Below are 20,135 nucleotides of genomic sequence, written 5' to 3' on the forward strand. Positions count from 1 at the left end.
TGTTCCACCTATTTATTCTCCAAATGTCTTAGTCATCACTGTTTTCTAGTAAATGTGACAAAGTAAAAATACAGTTCCCTCTGATTTTGATGGAGGAAAAATATAGATATTAAAATACATATTCTGTATGAGTAATAAAGAAAAATACTTATGCAACCTAACATTTGGCACGTCCTGTCAGCTCAGTACAGTGCTGTAGTTCTGACCTCCTGCCACGCGGTGGCGCACTATGCTGCCATCCCACGAGTTTGTGACTTTAGCTGTCGCAGTTTTCTGACGTGCAGGTTCAAAGACACAAACAACCGTCCATCGCATGAGAGTGGTTTGTGTCTGTGAACTCATTTATATATTTTTCAAAACATAACCTCGTGGCATAAAAATGGGACGTGAGTCAAGGTATGTCAGAATTTCCGAGTTTATGTGGTGTTTTAATTTCCGGTTGAATCCGTTGTGACTAACTCCTGCGGCTGCTAAAATGTAAACGTTTGAATCTCCGTGGCTAATTTCGATTAGCATGCTAGCTAAAACGCACAGATGTGTATGCACATTAAACAACAGTTAAGCTCATTTAGTCGTGGAATATGAATTTAAAAATGTTTTTATCGATTAAGTTTGTCATCAGACGTTTGTCAGCTATTGTGGTAATTATGCTGTTTGGCCCTCAGACACTACAGAAAGCGCTCCGCGTCGCGGGGACGGTCAGGCAGCCGATCAAAGAGCCGCTCTCCGGACAAACGCTCCAAGAAAGACGACCGGAGCAGGAGGGAGCGGTCACGGAGCCGGGACCGCCGCAGGTCCCGGTCCAGGGACAGAAAACGAGCCAGGTGGGTGTTCTCTGTTTAACTGTTGACTACGCAAGTGTTAAAGTAGAGAGACCACAGCTGTTACACCTAAAGAAACCAAACAGAACTAAAAGAGACGTAGAGGAGAATATTTTGCAGTGCATGGAGCTTGCTGTATCTGTGACATGATGACACTATGATCACCTGCAGCGTCCTTTGAGATGCTTATGTTCATTGCTTCGAAATTATAGAGGCAAAACACACAGTGGGCCGTGTCTGTGTTGTGTTCAATCGAAACAAAGTCATATTAAACCAACTTTAGTGTCCTTTAGGAGAGTGTAAATTTATTTAATGCGCTCTAAAAAGTCCAGGATGTCTGCCACTGTGACAGAGACAGTGGACAGTGTGAAAATGTTTTTAGAAGTGACAGTGACTGATGTTATCTTCTTCTTGTCTTATGTGTTTTCATGTCATATGCTTGCCTTTGGTGGCCAGGCGCTCCAGGAGCAGAGAGAGGAGGAGGTCCAGAAGCCGAGAAAGGAGGAGGTCGGGCAGCAGAAACCGAGCCAGAAGGTCCCGATCTGGTAGCCCTGGCAAGAGCAGAAGACCAGATGAAAAGTGAGACTTGAAATAAAAATAAATCACACATTTCAAGACATAACTGACAGCGCTCGTAACTAAAACCATGTTGCTGCTTTTCTTTTCCTCTTTCTTGTTTCCTGCAGGTCAAGGAGCAAGGAGAAAGACAACATTGATCCTTTATCTGACAAGAAAAAGATTAAAGAGGAGAAAGAGGACGATAAGGTTGAGGATGTAAGTTGCAGAAATGAAGTTCTTGCTGATCTCTAAAAGGTCACTATATAGTAGATGGGAAATATTTCTGATCTTTTCTCTGTGTCCATGCAGCAAGACTTTGACCAGAACAAGCTTGAGGAGGAGATGAGGAAGAGGAAGGAGCGTGTGGAGAAGTGGAGGGAAGAGCAGAGGAAGAAGGCAATCGAAAACATCGGCGAGATCAAGAAAGAACTGGAGGAGATGAAGCAGGGCAAAAAGTGGAGCTTGGAGGATGATGATGGTAAGAAAGCACTGATAAAGATAACGGACACAGTTTAATCCTTCATGTGTTGTTTCAGTGTTGATCACTTCACTAGTACAGACCTTAGCTTTAGCGCTGCAGAGTCTTATTATTGAATCTTCATTTCAGACGATGACGAGGATGTTTCCGCGCCGATGGAGGGAGATGATGATGACGATGGGGACGGAAAAGGGGACAGAAAAGACAGGGACATAAAGGAAGAGGACAAAGAGGAGGGTGAGAAGGAGAAGGAGACTCCCATGGAGCAGCAGGCCGAGGAGGACGATGTGGATCCTCTGGACGCCTACATGGAGGAGGTGAAACAGGAGGTGAAGAAGTTCAACATGGGAGGCATGAAAGGAAACGATAAGGTGAGTTTGGGGGGAGAATACTGCATCACTTTGGCTCAGAGTCCTGCAAGGGTCTCATTTTCAAGACCCACTCCTAAACTGGAATTCTAACATGCAATACTGCACCCGCCCATATGACCAGTTAGTTCCCCACCCTGGTCTGTCCCACTGACACAAGATCCACAGCCCGACCCATAACCATGAATTCTATAACAATCATGCACTGTAAATAATTTGGTTAGGCGGCACGTTCAAAGTGATCATTTTGGGACATTTCATTGGTGTTTAATGTTGTCAGGGTTATGAAAAAATATTTTGATGTTAAAGGACAATATCTAGTTCTTGTTAATTGTTAAAGGGACTTCGAATAATGTCTTACTTTAGTTAATTTCTATTAGAAATCAGTAGGAACTGCAACAAGATTGACAACCACCTCCTGTCAGTTGTCAACATCAGTTTGCCTGCTAGTGTTGGACTAGATGTCATCTTTGTGAATGTTTTCTTTTCCAGTTTTGCTAGATGACATGCAAGTTGTTTTTCTCTTCAACAGAAAGGAGCAATGACAGTGACCAAAGTGGTGACAGTTGTTAAAACCAAGAAAGGACCCCACACTCACAAGAAGAAGGGTGAGCTGATGGAGAATGACCAGGATGCTATGGAAGTGAGTCGTTTTTATGTTTAATTTTTTTTGTTACCACTATAAAACTTTTGTTTGTGATGGAGGTCACACACTCACCTGCTTTTTTTCAATACCGATGACTTATTTTATCCCAAAGCAACATTAATCTTCCCTCAGATTTAAATCACATAACCATCAAATAATAATACAGTTTTTCTGGAGAATAAATGCAGATCTTGATTTAGACTAGTTTCTCCTGATGGAACGCACTGCTAACTATCCAAAATGTAACTGATGTGTTTGACAGTACTCATCAGAGGAGGAGGAGGTGGATCTGCAGACAGCTCTGACGGGCTTCCAGACAAAACAGAGGAAGATCCTCGAGCCTGTTGACCATGGGAAGATTCAGTATGAGCAGTATCGTAAAAACTTCTACGTGGAGGTCCCTGAGCTCGCCCGGATGACTCCAGAAGGTCAGTGAACTGACAGGAGATGGAGATTTTAGTTATAATGACCTCTTATCCCACATCTGAGGTTTTTAATATGGAAACTGCCACATATCCCCTGCCACTGTACACTAATGATGTGAACTGAGAGGCTGCCCATTTTTCATCTGAGCTGTAAAAATGTAACTAAGGCTGTAGACATCCAAATACGAGCTTCTGCTGTCAGGTTTAATAGTGATATGCCTGCAAGCTTCGCACTTTAGTTTACTGTTTGGGCTGGGGATGAAGCCGCTAACCAAAATGTGTATGTAGCATTGAATATTTAAGGTCAAGTAAAAATGTCAAATTTTAGTTAGATACAATGTAAGTTTAATGCTTAACAAGGCGCCTTAAAAAGTCTTTAACTGTCTTACACTCCATTTTCTAAACGTTAGGCCTTGAAAGTCATTAAACTGTCTCATTTTTTCTAATTTCATTTATCCATCTTTAAATTTCTGTTTGTTAAAATACTTTCAGCTCTTCTGCATGAACGTCCACATATCTGATATTACAATCCTTAAACCTAAAATTGTCTTAAAAGCATTAAATGTATGTGTCTGATATCTGTAAACACCCTGCTTGAAGAAATTGTCAAGCTTGTTTCCTTATTTCTTGTTGTATTCAGCCTTAAGATAACCACTATTAAGGGTAAAAAGAAGTCTGTTTTTAAAGGACAGTATTAAATTATTAGCAACAGAAGCCATCAAGCCTATATTACTCACGTCAGCCTTATTAGGCATTGCTGTGATCAGTTAAAGTGACTCCATACTGATTAAATAAACATAAATCAGTTATCTCAACATAGATGTGAACAAAATGTGCAAAATGCACTCCTTCCAGCACACAAACTAGCAATACACACACGTGTATATATATATATACACGTGTGTGTATTGCTATTGCTATATATATATATATATATATATATATATATATATATATATATATGTATATATATGTATATATATGTATATATATATATATATATATATATATATATATATATATATATATATGTATGTATATATATACACAGTACAGGCCAAAAGTTTGGACACACCTTCTCATTCAATGCGTTTTCTTTATTTTCATGACTATTTACATTGTAGATTCTCACTGAAGGCATCAAAACTATGAATGAACACATGTGGAGTTATGTACCTAACAAAAAAAGGTGAAATAACTGAAAACATGTTTTATATTCTAGTTTCTTCAAAATAGCCACCCTTTGCTCTGATTACTGCTTTGCACAGTCTCGGCATTCTCTCCATGAGCTTCAAGAGGTAGTCACCTGAAATGGTTTCCACTTCACAGGTGTGCCTTATCAGGGTTAATTAGTGGAATTTCTTGCTTTATCAATGGGGTTGGGACCATCAGTTGTGTTGTGCAGAAGTCAGAAGTCAACCAATCAGCTAACTAAAGAAAAACCAGTGGCCATCATTACTTTAAGAAATGAAGGTCAGTCAGTCCGGAAAATTGCAAAAACTTTAAATGTGTCCCCAAGTGGAGTCGCAAAAACCATCAAGCGCTACAACGAAACTGGCACACATGAGGCCCGACCCAGGAAAGGAAGACCAAGAGTCACCTCTGCTTCTGAGGATAAGTTCATCCCAGTCACCAGCCTCAGAAATCGCAAGTTAACAGCAGCTAAGATCAGAGACCAGATGAATGCCACACAGAGTTCTAGCAGCAGACCCATCTCTAGAACAACTGTTAAGAGGAGACTGCGCCAATCAGGCCTTCATGGTCAAATAGCTGCTAGGAAACCACTGCTAAGGAGAGGCAACAAGCAGAAGAGATTTGTTTGGGCCAAGAAACACAAGGAATGGACATTAGACCAGTGGAAATCTGTGCTTTGGTCTGATGAGTCCAAATTTGAGATCTTTGGTTCCAACCGCCGTGTCTTTGTGAGACGCAGAAAAGGTGAACGGATGGATTCCACATGCCTGGTTCCCACTGTGAAGCACGGAGGAGGAGGTGTGATGGTGTGGGGGTGTTTTGCTGGTGACACTGTTGGGGATTTATTCAAAATTGAAGGCACACTGAACCAGCATGGCTACCACAGCATCCTGCAGCGACATGCCATCCCATCCGGTTTGCGTTTAGTTGGACGATCATTTATTTTTCAACAGGACAATGACCCCAAACACACCTCCAGGCTGTGTAAGGGCTATTTGACCAAGAAGGAGAGTGATGGAGTGCTGCGGCAGATGACCTGGCCTCCACAGTCACCGGACCTGAACCCAATCGAGATGGTTTGGGGTGAGCTGGACCGCAGAGTGAAGGCAAAGGGGCCAACAAGTGCTAAACACCTCTGGGAACTCCTTCAAGACTGTTGGAAAACCATTTCAGGTGACTACCTCTTGAAGCTCATGGAGAGAATGCCAAGAGTGTGCAAAGCAGTAATCAGAGCAAAGGGTGGCTATTTTGAAGAAACTAGAATATAAAACATGTTTTCAGTTATTTCACCTTTTTTTGTTAAGTACATAACTCCACATGTGTTCATTCATAGTTTTGATGCCTTCAGTGAGAATCTACAATGTAAATAGTCATGAAAATAAAGAAAACGCATTGAATGAGAAGGTGTGTCCAAACTTTTGGCCTGTACTGTATATATATAACTAGAGAAACTTCTCTCAGTGCCTTTTAGTACTCAGAAGATGTGTCTTTTTTAACCTTCTCTTCCCATCTAACATCTCTCTATTTGGGTGGTTTTAATCAATACAGAGGTGAACGCGTACAGGCTGGAATTGGAGGGCATCACTGTTAAAGGGAAGGGCTGTCCCAAACCCATCAAGACCTGGGTGCAGTGCGGAGTGTCTATGAAGATCCTCAGCGCAATGAAGAAGTGAGTCTGACCGATTGTGACTGCTGATGTGACAGACTGTGCAGATTGTTAAGGATAATGTAGTAATTCTACAATGATCTTAGTAATGGTACATGAAAAAAGAAGATGATCAGTTTCATGAAAAGATAGCTAGGCAGTCAGCTTGTGTGTAAATGGCTTGAGCAGTGATGTAGCTTGATGTGTAGTTTGAGAGAAGCTACAATTTTTAAATGTGAATTAAATAAATTTAGATTCAGCTGGACATGACGTTTCAGGTAAAGCAGGAGCATCAAAACATTTCTTTTGTTAAAACACTATTAAAGAACTTTCGGCTTCTTTAACTATTAAGAAAGTATAACCACTCATATCCAATTTAGTCTGCCTTTGAACTGTATATAAAAGTTTATAGCATTTTTTCTCTGACATCAGCCAACAGTCATATTCAGATTGTACATGACACTTGTTTTTTTCTGACCAGAAACTAACACTTATTATTCGTATTCATTTCTTTTCCCCAAATGCACACAGGCACAGCTACGAGAAGCCCACCCCCATCCAGGCCCAGGCCATCCCTGCCATCATGTCGGGTCGAGACCTTATTGGCATCGCTAAGACCGGCAGCGGGAAAACCATAGCCTACCTGCTGCCCATGTTCCGACACATCATGGACCAGAGGCCCCTGGAGGAGTCTGAGGGACCAATCTGTAAGGAATAGATTGCTTGATACTTTCGTTAGTCACAGTCTGACATTAACAGATATGTTTTCTGTTTCTGTTGAATATATATAAAAAAATAATGAATAAAAATGAATAACTGAAGAAAGTAAGAATTTGTAATATGGTTGGTGGAGTTGTGATGTGCTGCTCCTGTGCTTTTCATAGACTTGGTTGAAATGTAGGTCAAAGGAAGACTAAAATAGAATATCCACTTTGGGATAATAACCCACCAGCTGTTAGGCTTCCACAGCATTTCTAATATTCCCTATATTAACCTTCCTAATAGTCAGGTTGCTGTTAGTTTTCTGAGCAAATCTATTGCATCAGATCTTAGACACTGTGAAAATGTGAGTGCTCCAAATAGTAAAATAGAAAATATATTCTTTATCCTCATCCTGTATTTCTCCCTCTCCCACAGCTGTTATCATGACTCCGACCCGGGAGTTGGCTCTGCAGATCACCAAGGAGTGTAAGAAGTTCTCCAAACCACTGGGACTCAGGGTGGTGTGTGTTTACGGAGGCACGGGCATCAGCGAACAGGTAAACATAAACACACACATACACTGGTGTTACCTGTTCATTATATTTTTTCCAAGGGCTTACAGTGATTAGATTTTTCAGCAGCAGCAAAGTCGAGGTAAATGCTGAACAATGACACATAATGTCATAGTCGTGGTGCAGGACAGTCCCTCATTAATGATCTAACCAGAAAGCTTTAGTTGAACATTGTGCCTGTTGTGCAGTTTTATAGCATGGGATATCAGTCTTTTGTAACTTGAGGCCCACTTCTGATTGTTTAAAATGTCTGAGGTAGGGTTGGGTACCGAAACTCTGTACTTTTTGTACTTGGTACCGATTCACGTCGGTACTACCGAGTACCGATTCACTTAAAATGAAACAGTGCCAAATTTCGGTACCTGAGGTGGAGGCGGAGCGAGAGCGCATGACTCGCACCTCAGGCTCAGCAATAATGGCGACAAAAACAATGTGCAGACAAAAGTTAACATGCAGCACTGTTCCTAAATGTTCTCAATAAAATGTTGAAACTGAGAAGTTTAGACTGTGGGCCCGAACGACGCATAGTGCGTCCAAATTCACACCTGTTCTTCTCTGTGGATTTTCTCCGCGACCGTGCGTCATAGCGAGAAGCCACGCATATCAGCGGAAACGGCAGAATTGTAGCTTTCCGACAAGGCCAAGCACTTGTCGGTAATGTTTTCACAGTGAAAAATTACAATAAAATGATGTATAACAGAGCTTTCATACAGCTTTGCACACACATTACTCTTGGATGGATAACTCGCGAACGCAGGCTCGCACAGAAATGCCACGCATATCACATGAAAGCGCAGGACCACACACATCATTGTGCTGTCATCCCATCACGCTCTAAATCCAGATCAATTGTCTACAAAATAAAAACCTGATGAATTTCTTTACAATCCATTATACAGATCTTGTTATCAGTCACTTCATATAGTGAGGAATATCGTATCTTACCACGTCTTAGGCTTGCGTGTGTTTCTCCCTGTCTATCCACATTTGTAGTCCGGCTTTCAAGATGCAAATATCTCCATATTGTCCAGTTGACACTCCATCAAACTTTGTATGACAAGACCAGCCACTTCACCTTTGCGCACCCAGACAACTGCAGCCTAATTATGCATGCATGACAGGGCCGTAGTCACCAAATACATTGAGGGGGACACGTGCCCCCCCACCAATGCCCAAAATGTCTCCCCAATATATAACTGAAACTGAAAAACAAATAATATCTTGGAGGACATCATTGCACTTGGTTGACTATTTTTCTATGATCTTAGATGTAAATATTGCATGTTTCTTTCAGATAAAACACATTTTTGACTTGTGAATGAGTCAATGGAATTTCTTGCAATAATGAAAAAATACTGGCAAACATGTCCGCCTGGCACAAACCACATGTTTTGGACAGCTGTGAAGTGACAGAATGTCCCAGCATCATGGTTCTTATAATGTCAGATTCCAGAGAGTCTCCCCTCTTCATATATGGCAGAATATGCCTTCTTCCAACAATACATGTAAAAATGTAAGAATTTAGGCACACAGATTTGTTTTTGTCATTGATATAAAATTAATATAAAATACAGGCACATAGAAAAACACGAAATGATTGCAAATCTGGTTAGCCCAGATTGTCCTGAAAAAAAAAAAACAAGATATAGCATGTGTGTATGTAGCCTTTATAATGACTGTGATATGAGCTTAAAAGTAAAGGCAGTAAAAATACCCCAAAAAGGCCTAGGGCCCATAGGGTTAAAAAGTACCAAAATAAGGTACCGTTTGGTACCAGTACTGAATTCCAGATACCAGTACCGGTACCGTATCGGTTCAATTATGAACGGTACCCAACCCTAGTCTGAGGAGCACCTTTCCAAAAAATGATTTAAAAAAAAAGAAAGGAACAAGACAAAAAGAAAGGAGAAAAAATTAACTGGGCTCTAAATATGTTATGCCACTGTCAGTTGTTGATGTTGTAGTGACTTTCTGTTGTGCCTGAGGCCCTTTTTCTCAGTACATGTTTTGGCTTTGTAACACACCCCGGATGCTTTGTCTTTAAGTGTCCCCGGAGCTTTGATGGTTTTAGCGCCTTATTTGACAGGATTTCACCCCATTAAATACGCCCACTCAGCATCACTGCCTGCCAATATCTATCCAAATTTGATGCATTTGCAGGTATATATCCTTACCATGTGCTGTGGAGCTTTTGGGTTGTCTCCCACATCACGTTTTTGTTTAAAAAAACAACTCATTTAGTTGTCATTGCATCCAAGGGAACATTAGCTTGCTAAAAATGATGATGTGTCGTGATTGATGTGGTGATATTCACTTAACTGGTCATTAAATTATTCGTTTTAATTTGACATTTGTAATTTGTGACGTCTTGAGCACATTTAGATATTTAAAAAAAAAATAATAATAATTTGAGCTAACCACCTGGCAGTACCTCTGTGGCCCACTAGATAGCACTCTGAAGCCCACTAGCAGGCTGTGGCCCACGAGATTAGAATAGCTGATTTATAAAACACTACAGGACTTCATGTTCCTCATTTATATGCCTATTTTGACCTCCTGCCCATTATAGTTTTATTAAGTGTTAAAGATCAACTCCACTCTTGGCAGAAAAATTAAACTCAGAGAGTGTTCTCTTATTTTCTTGTTTTTATCTCCTTTCATTAAATGCGGTTCTTAAAATTTTCTTCAATTACAATTTGGCTGCACCTGAGAGGGGCAAACACGTGTGAGTGTATGTTTCAGAATACCTTAAAGGAAAAGCATGACATTTTGGAAAATATGCTTTTTCACTTTCTTGCTGAGAGTTAGATGAGAAGATTGATACCTGATACCACTCTCACTCTCTACAGTAAATATTACACTACTGCCAGCAGCTGGCTAACTTAGTCAGTTAGTTAATTAATCCATTAATAAAGAGCAGCCCCAACTGATTTATCTGATGAAAATAATAATTGGCTGCAGCCCTTGCCTTGGTAGCAGTGGATTTGATTATATAAACTGTAACTCCATCTCTAAGATAAGTTAGCTCTGCTACTTTTCGTCAGCTGTTATATTTAAACTCTGAACGTTGCATTAATACTTTGACTTGTTGTTGGCTTCCAGATTGCTGAGCTGAAGAGAGGAGCTGAGATCATCGTGTGCACACCGGGAAGAATGATTGACATGTTGGGGGCCAACAGCGGTGAGTTCAAACACTGTGACCCTCTCACTTCTTATTGTTATAGGATGTCAATGCAAGTAAGGATTTGTGATGCCTTGTGAGGCTTTTGTTTATTACCTTGCATGTGATAAATGTTACAGTATGATAAAGTATATAATTACTAAGTCAGTACCACTTACTAAACTGTTGACATTATTTGACCACCCTTGGGATCAGTCATATCTACGAGACAGTGGTGTGTTTCCTGAAGATCAGGGCAAGTACAGGTAGGTGGACTTGGTGCTGCCTCCGTGGTTCTTCGACCTTCCAAGCCAGAGATGATCAAAATGTTTAAAAAGAGTATTGTGACGTTGGTGTAAACAGGATGTGTAAATATGTTATATTTCAGAAGAGTAGCCTGAATGCTCAGTCAGGGTTCTACTGTGTTGTTGTTTTAGTACATATACTCATATAAATAAATTCATTCATCAAAAGCCACATGTGCATTTTGATATTCAAAGCTCAGAAAGAGATTTTCCATTTGTTTTCACAGATCACACATCTGTAATGTCTCGCCTGCCTCCCTAATTATTTCTAATTAGGAGCGCATGTGGCTTCTGGGAATAAATATCACTGTGGAGCCCTGTACAGCACTGAGGATGTGCATACAAATGTGAAGAAATGTGTTTAGGAAGCAGTATTTATTGTATTTGCTGACTCTGAATTGTAAATTGTTTAAGTCTTTCTGAGCAGTTACTATGATAGAAGGGTTTTTGTTGTTTCCACACATGCGAGGTAATCTGTAATATGTTTCCCTTGTAGGTGAAAAGGCGTTTGGTCAGATAATGCTTGATCGGGCTCCGTCTCTTGTATTGTATCTTGAGGCTGTTTTCTGACTTTTACAGGTCCCTCATGCCCCTGAGATGGTACGCAAGACCAGAGACAACCGAAAAAACAACAATTTTGATTATAATAAATAAAATAAAATCCTGGTCACTTGAAGCTAGTCCACAGAAGAATGTGCTGAAATTAGGATGCCTTGCTTTTGAATGTCAAGTAATGTCATGTAGTCTTACCCCGACAAACGTTCTCTCTGTGTTTGTTAGATTAATTTAATGTTTTTTGAAGAAGGCAGAATGCGTGTGAGGACTGGCTTTTCTCGAAGTTAACTGTTTTTTCTCATGCTCCTCTACTTTGGTTTGTAGGTCGAGTCACCAACCTGCGCAGAGTTACATATGTGGTGATGGATGAAGCAGACAGGATGTTTGACATGGGCTTCGAGCCACAGGTGGGTGTCACCCGCATTTATATGTTAGCATCTGTGTTTTATTTTGCACCACTGGAAGATATTTAGAGCGTCCGCTGACACAAGAAGGGCTTTTAACACATTTGTACACCATTGTAGGTGTCATATTACATTTGATAAAATGCTTCCAGTACCCCATATACATTTACAATCACTTTTGCACGTGGGTGCAGATGAAACATCATACATCTACTGTTTTAATCAGTGTTGTGACTCTAACATTGCTTGTAAAAACAGCTGATGACTGTTAACAAGTAGAGCACAGGCACAAGTTACCTACATAAATACTGTATCCAAATAGTTTAAGAGGTTTTTAAGTAACGACATCAAAACCAAAAATTGTTACAATGGCCTCCAGTCTCCCCTAATCCACTCTGCATTTCCAGTCGCAGAATAAAAATGACTGCTCGCTTATCGCTTATCCACCATGGGGTCGAGAGCCTTCAGCTGCTTGAGTGTCCTGAAAGGAGCCTATAAATAAAATGTATTATTATTATTATTATTAAGAAAGAGCTGGTATACAGTACAGGCCAAAAGTTTGGACACACCTTCTCATTCAATGCGTTTTCTTTATTTTCATGACTATTTACATTGTAGATTCTCACTGAAGGCATCAAAACTATGAATGAACACGTGGAGTTATGTACTTAACAAAAAAAGGTGAAATAACTGAAAACATGTTTTATATTCTAGTTTCTTCAAAATAGCCACCCTTTGCTCTGATTACTGCTTTGCACACTCTTGGCATTCTCTCCATGAGCTTCAAGAGGTAGTCACCTGAAATGGTTTCCACTTCACAGGTGTGCCTTATCAGGGTTAATTAGTGGAATTTCTTGCTTTATCAATGGGGTTGGGACCATCAGTTGTGTTGTGCAGAAGTCAGGTTAATACACAGCCGACAGCCCTATTGGACAACTGTTAAAATTCATATTATGGCAAGAACCAATCAGCTAACTAAAGAAAAACCAGTGGCCATCATTACTTTAAGAAATGAAGGTCAGTCAGTCCGGAAAATTGCAAAAACTTTAAATGTGTCCCCAAGTGGAGTCGCAAAAACCATCAAGCGCTACAACCAAACTGGCACACATGAGGCCCGACCCAGGAAAGGAAGACCAAGAGTCACCTCTGCTTCTGAGGATAAGTTCATCCGAGTCACCAGCCTCAGAAATCGCAAGTTAACAGCAGCTCAGATCAGAGACCAGATGAATGCCACACAGAGTTCTAGCAGCAGACCCATCTCTAGAACAACTGTTAAGAGGAGACTGTGCGAATCAGGCCTTCATGGTCAAATAGCTGCTAGGAAACCACTGCTAAGGAGAGGCAACAAGCAGAAGAGATTTGTTTGGGCCAAGAAACACAAGGAATGGACATTAGACCAGTGGAAATCTGTGCTTTGGTCTGATGAGACCAAATTTGAGATCTTTGGTTCCAACCGCCGTGTCTTTGTGAGACGCAGAAAAGGTGAACGGATGGATTCCACATGCCTGGTTCCCACTGTGAAGCACGGAGGAGGAGGTGTGATGGTGTGGGGGTGTTTTGCTGGTGACACTGTTGGGGATTTATTCAAAATTGAAGGCACACTGAACCAGCATGGCTACCACAGCATCCTGCAGCGACATGCCATCCCATCCGGTTTGCGTTTAGTTGGACGATCATTTAGTTTTCAACAGGACAATGACCCCAAACACACCTCCAGGCTGTGTAAGGGCTATTTGACCAAGAAGGAGAGTGATGGAGTGCTGCGGCAGATGACCTGGCCTCCACAGTCACCGGACCTGAACCCAATCGAGATGGTTTGGGGTGAGCTGGACCGCAGAGTGAAGGCAAAGGGGCCAACAAGTGCTAAACACCTCTGGGAACTCCTTCAAGACTGTTGGAAAACCATTTCAGGTGACTACCTCTTGAAGCTCATCGAGAGAATGCCAAGAGTGTGCAAAGCAGTAATCAGAGCAAAGGGTGGCTATTTTGAAGAAACTGGAATATAAAACATGTTTTCAGTTATTTCACCTTTTTTTGTTAAGTACATAACTCCACATGTGTTCATTCATAGTTGTGATGCCTTCAGTGAGAATCTACAATGTAAGTAGTCATGAAAATAAAGAAAACGCATTGAATGAGAAGGTGTGTCCAAACTTTTGGCCTGTACTGTACATTAAGATGCCATGTCGTCAGGGCACAATGCAGGACAAACCAAAGCTAAATGTAAACACAGTCAGAAAACAGCAGAGTGCATCGCAGCTTCTACAGTAGCGTTCAGTGCCGTGTGTGTGTGTTGAGAAGAGAGAGACGGTGTGTCTGCAGGCGAGCTGTCAGCTGTGAGCTAGATGTCATGTTAGCGGCAAACTATGAATGTTCAGTGTGAGCTACAGTTTGGCTGGTAGCGATCTGAGCATTCTTATATGGGGGTATCTGATTTATTATCCCTGCTCGTCCACGACTCTGGCTGCTTAAAGTAAAGACAGCAAGTTAATCGCATATGGGGAGATTTTTATATTTTTACAGCGACGGTTCCAAACATCTGCATTTAGGAGCGCAATGCCACTGCTTCCCAAATAGTTGAAAACACTGCTTATATATAGTTTCCCATACTTTTTTAATGCCTAATGCTGCAGTTGTCCATTTAGCATGTTTTGCAGCTCCAGAAAGGAAGCAGAAGCAGTTGTAAGTTGCTGTCAAAAACAATTATGTAAACAATAATCTCATAGTTGCAACTAGATGTATAATAGCACATCAGAACCAGCAAAAATGAAAAAATTGGATTGTTGAAAAGTAATTTTTGATCATAAAAACAGTGTTACAACAGGGCAACTTTCCTCTTTTACCTTGGATCTTATGCTTCCAAAGCAAGGAAACATAACGAAAAAAAACAAAAGTCTAAAATGAGAATGTATAGACTAAATTCACTAACCTCTAGATGTCATCTGGTTCCTCTTCCAGGTGATGCGTATTGTAGACAACGTGCGTCCAGACCGTCAGACGGTCATGTTTTCGGCCACCTTCCCCAGAGCCATGGAGGCGCTGGCCCGTAGGATTCTGTCCAAGCCCATTGAGGTCCAGGTGGGAGGCCGCAGTATCGTCTGCTCTGATGTGGAACAACACGTGGTAAATCATCTCTATATCATCTCTCTCATTTAATTATTTTTTTTTATATAGGAGGACCATTTGGTCTCTTTGTCCAGTATTTAGACAGACGCCAGTATTCTACTTTAGTTTTTGTTGTTAAAATCAGACCCCTCACTGTGTCTCCACTCCTTTTCTTATTGCACTTGCTCCTGTAGCTGGTGATTGAGGAGGACAAGAAGTTCCTGAAGCTGCTGGAGATTCTGGGTCATTACCAGGAGAAGGGCTCTGTCATCATCTTTGTGGACAAACAGGAGCATGCGGACGGACTGTTAAAAGACCTGATGAAAGCCTCGTACCCCTGCATGTCGCTGCACGGAGGTGAGCAGTCACACTTGGGGTTCATTGATTACAACTCAGTGATAGTTGGATATTGATAATGTTAGATTCAAGATACCTTTGTGACAGTAAATTCTACAGAAATGTAAATGTATTAGTAAATATATTAATCACAGTGTGAGGAATTAAGAATAACCTGATTATACAGCTGTACTTTTGCTGGAGCAAAGGCCGAGAGACAGCTGATTTCTTAGCATCTTTAGCTTGGCAGGATTACCGTATGCTTGTTTTTCGAAACAGCTTGATGGAGTATGACAGTATCACAGTAACCGTACTGATCAAATCACATGTAACCTTGGGTTTTGAAGAGCATTTTCCTGCTCTGCTAACAGTAATATAAGATCAGCTTGACAGTATGACATTTTGTGATATTAAAAGTGTACACTATATAGATTGTAATGTAAAGGTCACTGTCAGCCAAATAGGGTAAGTTTGTCCTTGTACTAGATTTCTAGTAAAACTACCGCTGCGTAGAGAATAAATCCATTCACCATCAAAGGCTCTGATTCCTGCCTTTCTGTGACTCATATATTTCTTTCTTTGCGTCCTCTTAGGAATTGACCAGTACGACAGAGACAGCATTATCAATGACTTCAAGAATGGAGCATGCCGTCTGATGGTGGCCACCTCTGTGGCAGCCAGAGGCCTGGACGTCAAGCAGCTGATCTTAGTGATCAACTACAACTGTCCCAACCACTATGAGGACTACGTCCACAGGGCCGGACGCACTGGCCGAGCAGGCAACAAGGTCAGTTACTTAAAACTGAATTTGCATCGAGTCAAGTGTGTTTCTGGTGTTTATTTGTAGCGTATAAAATTGACCAGTTAGCTCCCAGTCAATGGCTTTAACATCCTATGGAAGTTTTTATTTTTACATGTCTCTACATCTTGTTTCTTCTTCTAGGGCTTCGCCTACACCTTCATCACAGAGGATCAGGCTCGCTATGCTGGGGATATCCTCAAAGCCTTGGAGCTGTCTGGCTCTCCTGTCCCACCTGAACTGGAGCAGCTTTGGACCTCCTTCAAAGACCAACAGAAAGCGGTAAGATGAGGAAACATTTGAGAATGTGTGGTGTCTCAATTAGCAGGTAAACCCACCGAGGTCATCCAGGAACTTGTGAAAAAAGAAATTCTTGCACTGCTTTGAAAATGGTAGGTGTGAGAATTAAATCTATATTTTCTTCTTCCTCTTTTTTCTCTCCCTTCCTTCATCCTTGCAGGAGGGCAAGACCATTAAGAGCAGCAGCGGCTTCTCAGGAAAAGGCTTCAAGTTTGACGAGACAGAACACGCCTTGGCCAATGAGAGGAAGAAGCTGCAGAAAGCTGCTCTTGGACTGCAGGACTCTGACGATGAAGATGGAGCCCTGGACGTGAGTAACGTTTGAATATCGCTCCTAATTACATGATTTAAAGTTCTCTTGATTCTGGTAAAATGTTTATTGAACAAAATGCAGTCATACTAATAATAATTTTGCCGTTCCAACCCATCTTAACCACCTCTCCTTTTGCCCCTCCTCAGATCGAAGAGCAAATCGAGAGCATGTTCAACTCCAAGAAGAGGGTGAAGGACCTGTCTGCTCCCGGGGCAGCTGCCGGTCCCACAGGAACAACTACAACCACAACAACTGTCCCCGGAGGGCTGCCAGGCCTCGGACCCACATCTGCTGGAAACATCCAGAAACTGGAGATGGCCAAGAGGCTGGCGCTCAAGATCAATGCTCAGAAGAACCTGGGCGCCGAGGCACAAGTATGTCTGTGTCTGTTTTTAAAACCAGAGGAAAAACAGAGAGGAATTTTTATCTCTAAATGTTACATCTGTAAATTACCACATATTGCACTTACTGAATAATGACTTTAAATGCAGTTGTGTGTCAATTAGCAAGTTGACCTTTTGTTATTTAAATGCCAGCATTTAGACTCGTGCTGTGGAAAACATGTTCAATCCTAGACAGGAGCCAAAATTAAACAACATTAAGTAAATAAGTCATTAATTAATTTTTACCATTTCTATTTGTACATATATCAGTAACTACTTAAGTAATATGCAAGTCAACTGAAACTGTACTGTAACTGTATTTTTCATCTTGATATATAGTCACTGATTATTGTCCCATCAGTGGTCACTGCCCTCAGGTTGGTGATCCAGGTAGCCATTAACTTATGTAAAGAGACCTTAAGTTCTTACTTATTCCTCTTAAACTTTAAAAATGCAAAAGCTTTTCACCCAATGCCTCTTTCCTTTGGTCGTTTCTTGCTGTTCATTTTGTGTTTCTTTGTTCTCTGGTCAGTTTGTGTTTCATGTGTCAAATTCATTTTCCCCCACACGGACCAAATAAAGTTCAGCTGTTTTTTCTTGATGTACAGGATGTGATGCAGCAGGCCACCAACGCCATCCTGCGCGGCGGCACCATTATGACACCCTCGGTGTCAGCCAAGACCATCGCGGAGCAGCTGGCGGAGAAGATCAATGCCAAGCTGAACTACACCCCTGTGGAGAAGCTGGAGGAGGAGCGGCAGGCGGCTGAACAGGCCGAGACCATCAAGAGATACGAAGAGGAGCTGGAGATCAACGACTTCCCTCAGGTCAGCAGCACGCGGTGCAGGGCTGTGCTGAGGAATTCAGCTGATTCCTGTTTTATTTTCGGTCTTTGTTTTTGGATTTATTTCTGTGCCTGGTGAGGATCAGTGATTACCACTAGCTGTAGTTTTGCTAAGTCACTGTAAACTTGCTTTTGTAGGTGTCAGGGAACAACAGAAAAACAATCTTTAGTATTTATAAAGAGATTGGCACTCTTGAAGTGGTGGCAACACAAGAAAACAATCTCAGCTGTCACCAAACTTTGGTTCAGATGTTGATAAATGATGATTGGTACTCAGAAGTATGTATGTGACATCACCTTTTTCCAGGTGAGCTCCGCCCACATCAAATCAATAAGAAGAGCAAAGATAAGGCCAGATCAGGGCCTTTAATGTTGAATATCTTTGTTTTGGTAGCAGTTATTTAAGACACTGCCATGTGTGTTTTTCACATCGAAGAACCAAATATCTCATAGAATATTTTATTCAGAAGTTTTTGTTTTGTTTTTGTTTTTGTTTTGTTTTGTTTAATATGAGGAATTGAATTGGTTTAATTTTGCTGTTTTCTACTGTGATGGAAACTAGTGCAACTTAAAAATGAAAACGTATTTTTTTGTTCCTCCCTAGACGGCCAGGTGGAAGGTGACCTCTAAAGAAGCTCTGCAGAGGATCGGTGAATACTCTGAAGCTGCCATCACCATCAGAGGAACCTATTTCCCTCCAGGCAAAGAGCCCAAGGAAGGAGAGCGCAAGATCTACCTGGCTATTGAAAGTATGTGTCAGGGAAATTATTTTTCAGTGTTAGTTTTTTTTTTACACTGAATCATTTAAAGTGCAGCTCCAACTTTTATTTAAGCATCCTTTTAACTGCCCCTGGACTTTGTATTCCCTCCTGTTCTGTTGTCTCTGATTGAACTCTACACTGTATAAAGCTGTAAATTTGTTTTCTAGGTGCAAATGAACTTGCTGTGCAGAAAGCCAAAACAGAGATTACGCGGTTAATTAAAGAAGAGCTCATCAGATTAGTAAGTATCCTCTGCCTCTTGAAATCAACAAACAGTCCTGGATGTCATGCTGATTTTGTCTGGCACTAGATTTTTAGAACAGAAACATAAAACATGGCAGATTGTTATTCAGCAGGTATCTGTGAAAGATGTCACTTATTGTCCTTTTTTTCTTTCCAGCAAAATTCCTACCAGCCGACGAGCAAAGGCCGGTACAAAGTGTTGTAGAGGAGGAACTCCATGGAGGAGTTTCCATCTTTCAGCAGTCCCCTGTCATCTCTACAGTGTCATCAAAGTGGTTGAAGAAAATTTTAGTCTATATTTTTTAATAATGCTCCCCTTGATTACCTAAGTTTAGTGTCTGGTTTTGTTTAAAGTTTCATCTTTTTTTGCCTTAGTTTCATCTGTGCTTCTCTTGAGTTTCCTGTAATTTTATACCCACAGACCATAAATACCAGAATGTCTGTTGCAGTTTTGACCTGCAGTGTCATCGAACCATCACAATCTGCAATATGTCTTTAAATGTAAGACACGTTTTCTTTTAATGTTGTTTTTGGGCTCAGATTTCACCCTGTTATACGTACAAGTAACATCCCAAACTATTTCTTTACAAAGAAATAGTAAGATGAAAGATGTTTTTACTTTTCCGCACAATAAAACAATGTGTTGTTAAGGAAATAAATTTGTCCGGCTGTTTGCATTAACAAATCTGGTAGAATAAATACTGTATATGTAGATAGTGTATGGAATTCCATTTAAGTCAATATTAAATAAATAAATAAATATGCCCATTCAAAAAATAAGTCCTGAAATACATAAATGAGGAAAATAACATAAAAATAAATGTAGTTCTAAATATATGAATGATTAAAAATATTCAAATAAAACAGAAGTAGTGTTAAAAGGACATTTTTCAAATGAATTTTACTTCAGAATTCCATATTTATTTATTTCAGGGGGCTTTTATTTCCTAATGCCACGTTTGTTTTTCAAAGTCTCCATACTTTATAGCTCTTTTTACTTCAATCTGTTATATTCAAATAAACGGGGTGTGGTTAGCTCACAGATTCAGACCAATGCAACAGCACCAAGTCACAAGCTCAATTTTCTCTTAGCAACTTAATTTATAAAAAACAACTAGTTCATGTTCAGACCATCAGGGAAAAAGAGGAATATATTAAAATCTATCGTAATTCATTCCTGGGCATGCTGCTCAGAGAAATCGTAGTCCATGTTTTCTC

The 20,135-nt window shown here is 40.7% G+C and overlaps 1 protein-coding gene across 1 annotated transcript; it reads left to right on the top strand.

The window, feature by feature from the left end:
* Positions 1-278: 278 nt before the first annotated feature.
* ddx46 (DEAD (Asp-Glu-Ala-Asp) box polypeptide 46) lies at positions 279-19,576 on the top strand. The gene is made up of 23 exons (XM_033648717.2): positions 279-396; positions 666-824; positions 1,278-1,400; positions 1,508-1,595; positions 1,689-1,857; positions 1,987-2,228; positions 2,758-2,868; positions 3,134-3,299; positions 6,039-6,159; positions 6,667-6,842; positions 7,273-7,394; positions 10,512-10,590; positions 11,754-11,836; positions 14,792-14,956; positions 15,133-15,295; positions 15,868-16,061; positions 16,218-16,355; positions 16,534-16,683; positions 16,833-17,060; positions 17,678-17,896; positions 18,518-18,662; positions 18,842-18,915; positions 19,075-19,576. Exons 1-23 carry the CDS (start codon positions 380-382, stop codon positions 19,120-19,122), a joined length of 3,180 nt encoding a protein of 1,059 aa, XP_033504608.2. The 5' UTR covers positions 279-379; the 3' UTR covers positions 19,123-19,576.
* Positions 19,577-20,135: the final 559 nt, after the last annotated feature.

Source organism: Epinephelus lanceolatus, chromosome 11, assembly GCF_041903045.1.
Source record: "Epinephelus lanceolatus isolate andai-2023 chromosome 11, ASM4190304v1, whole genome shotgun sequence".
NCBI classification, from domain to species: Eukaryota; Metazoa; Chordata; class Actinopteri; order Perciformes; family Serranidae; genus Epinephelus; species Epinephelus lanceolatus.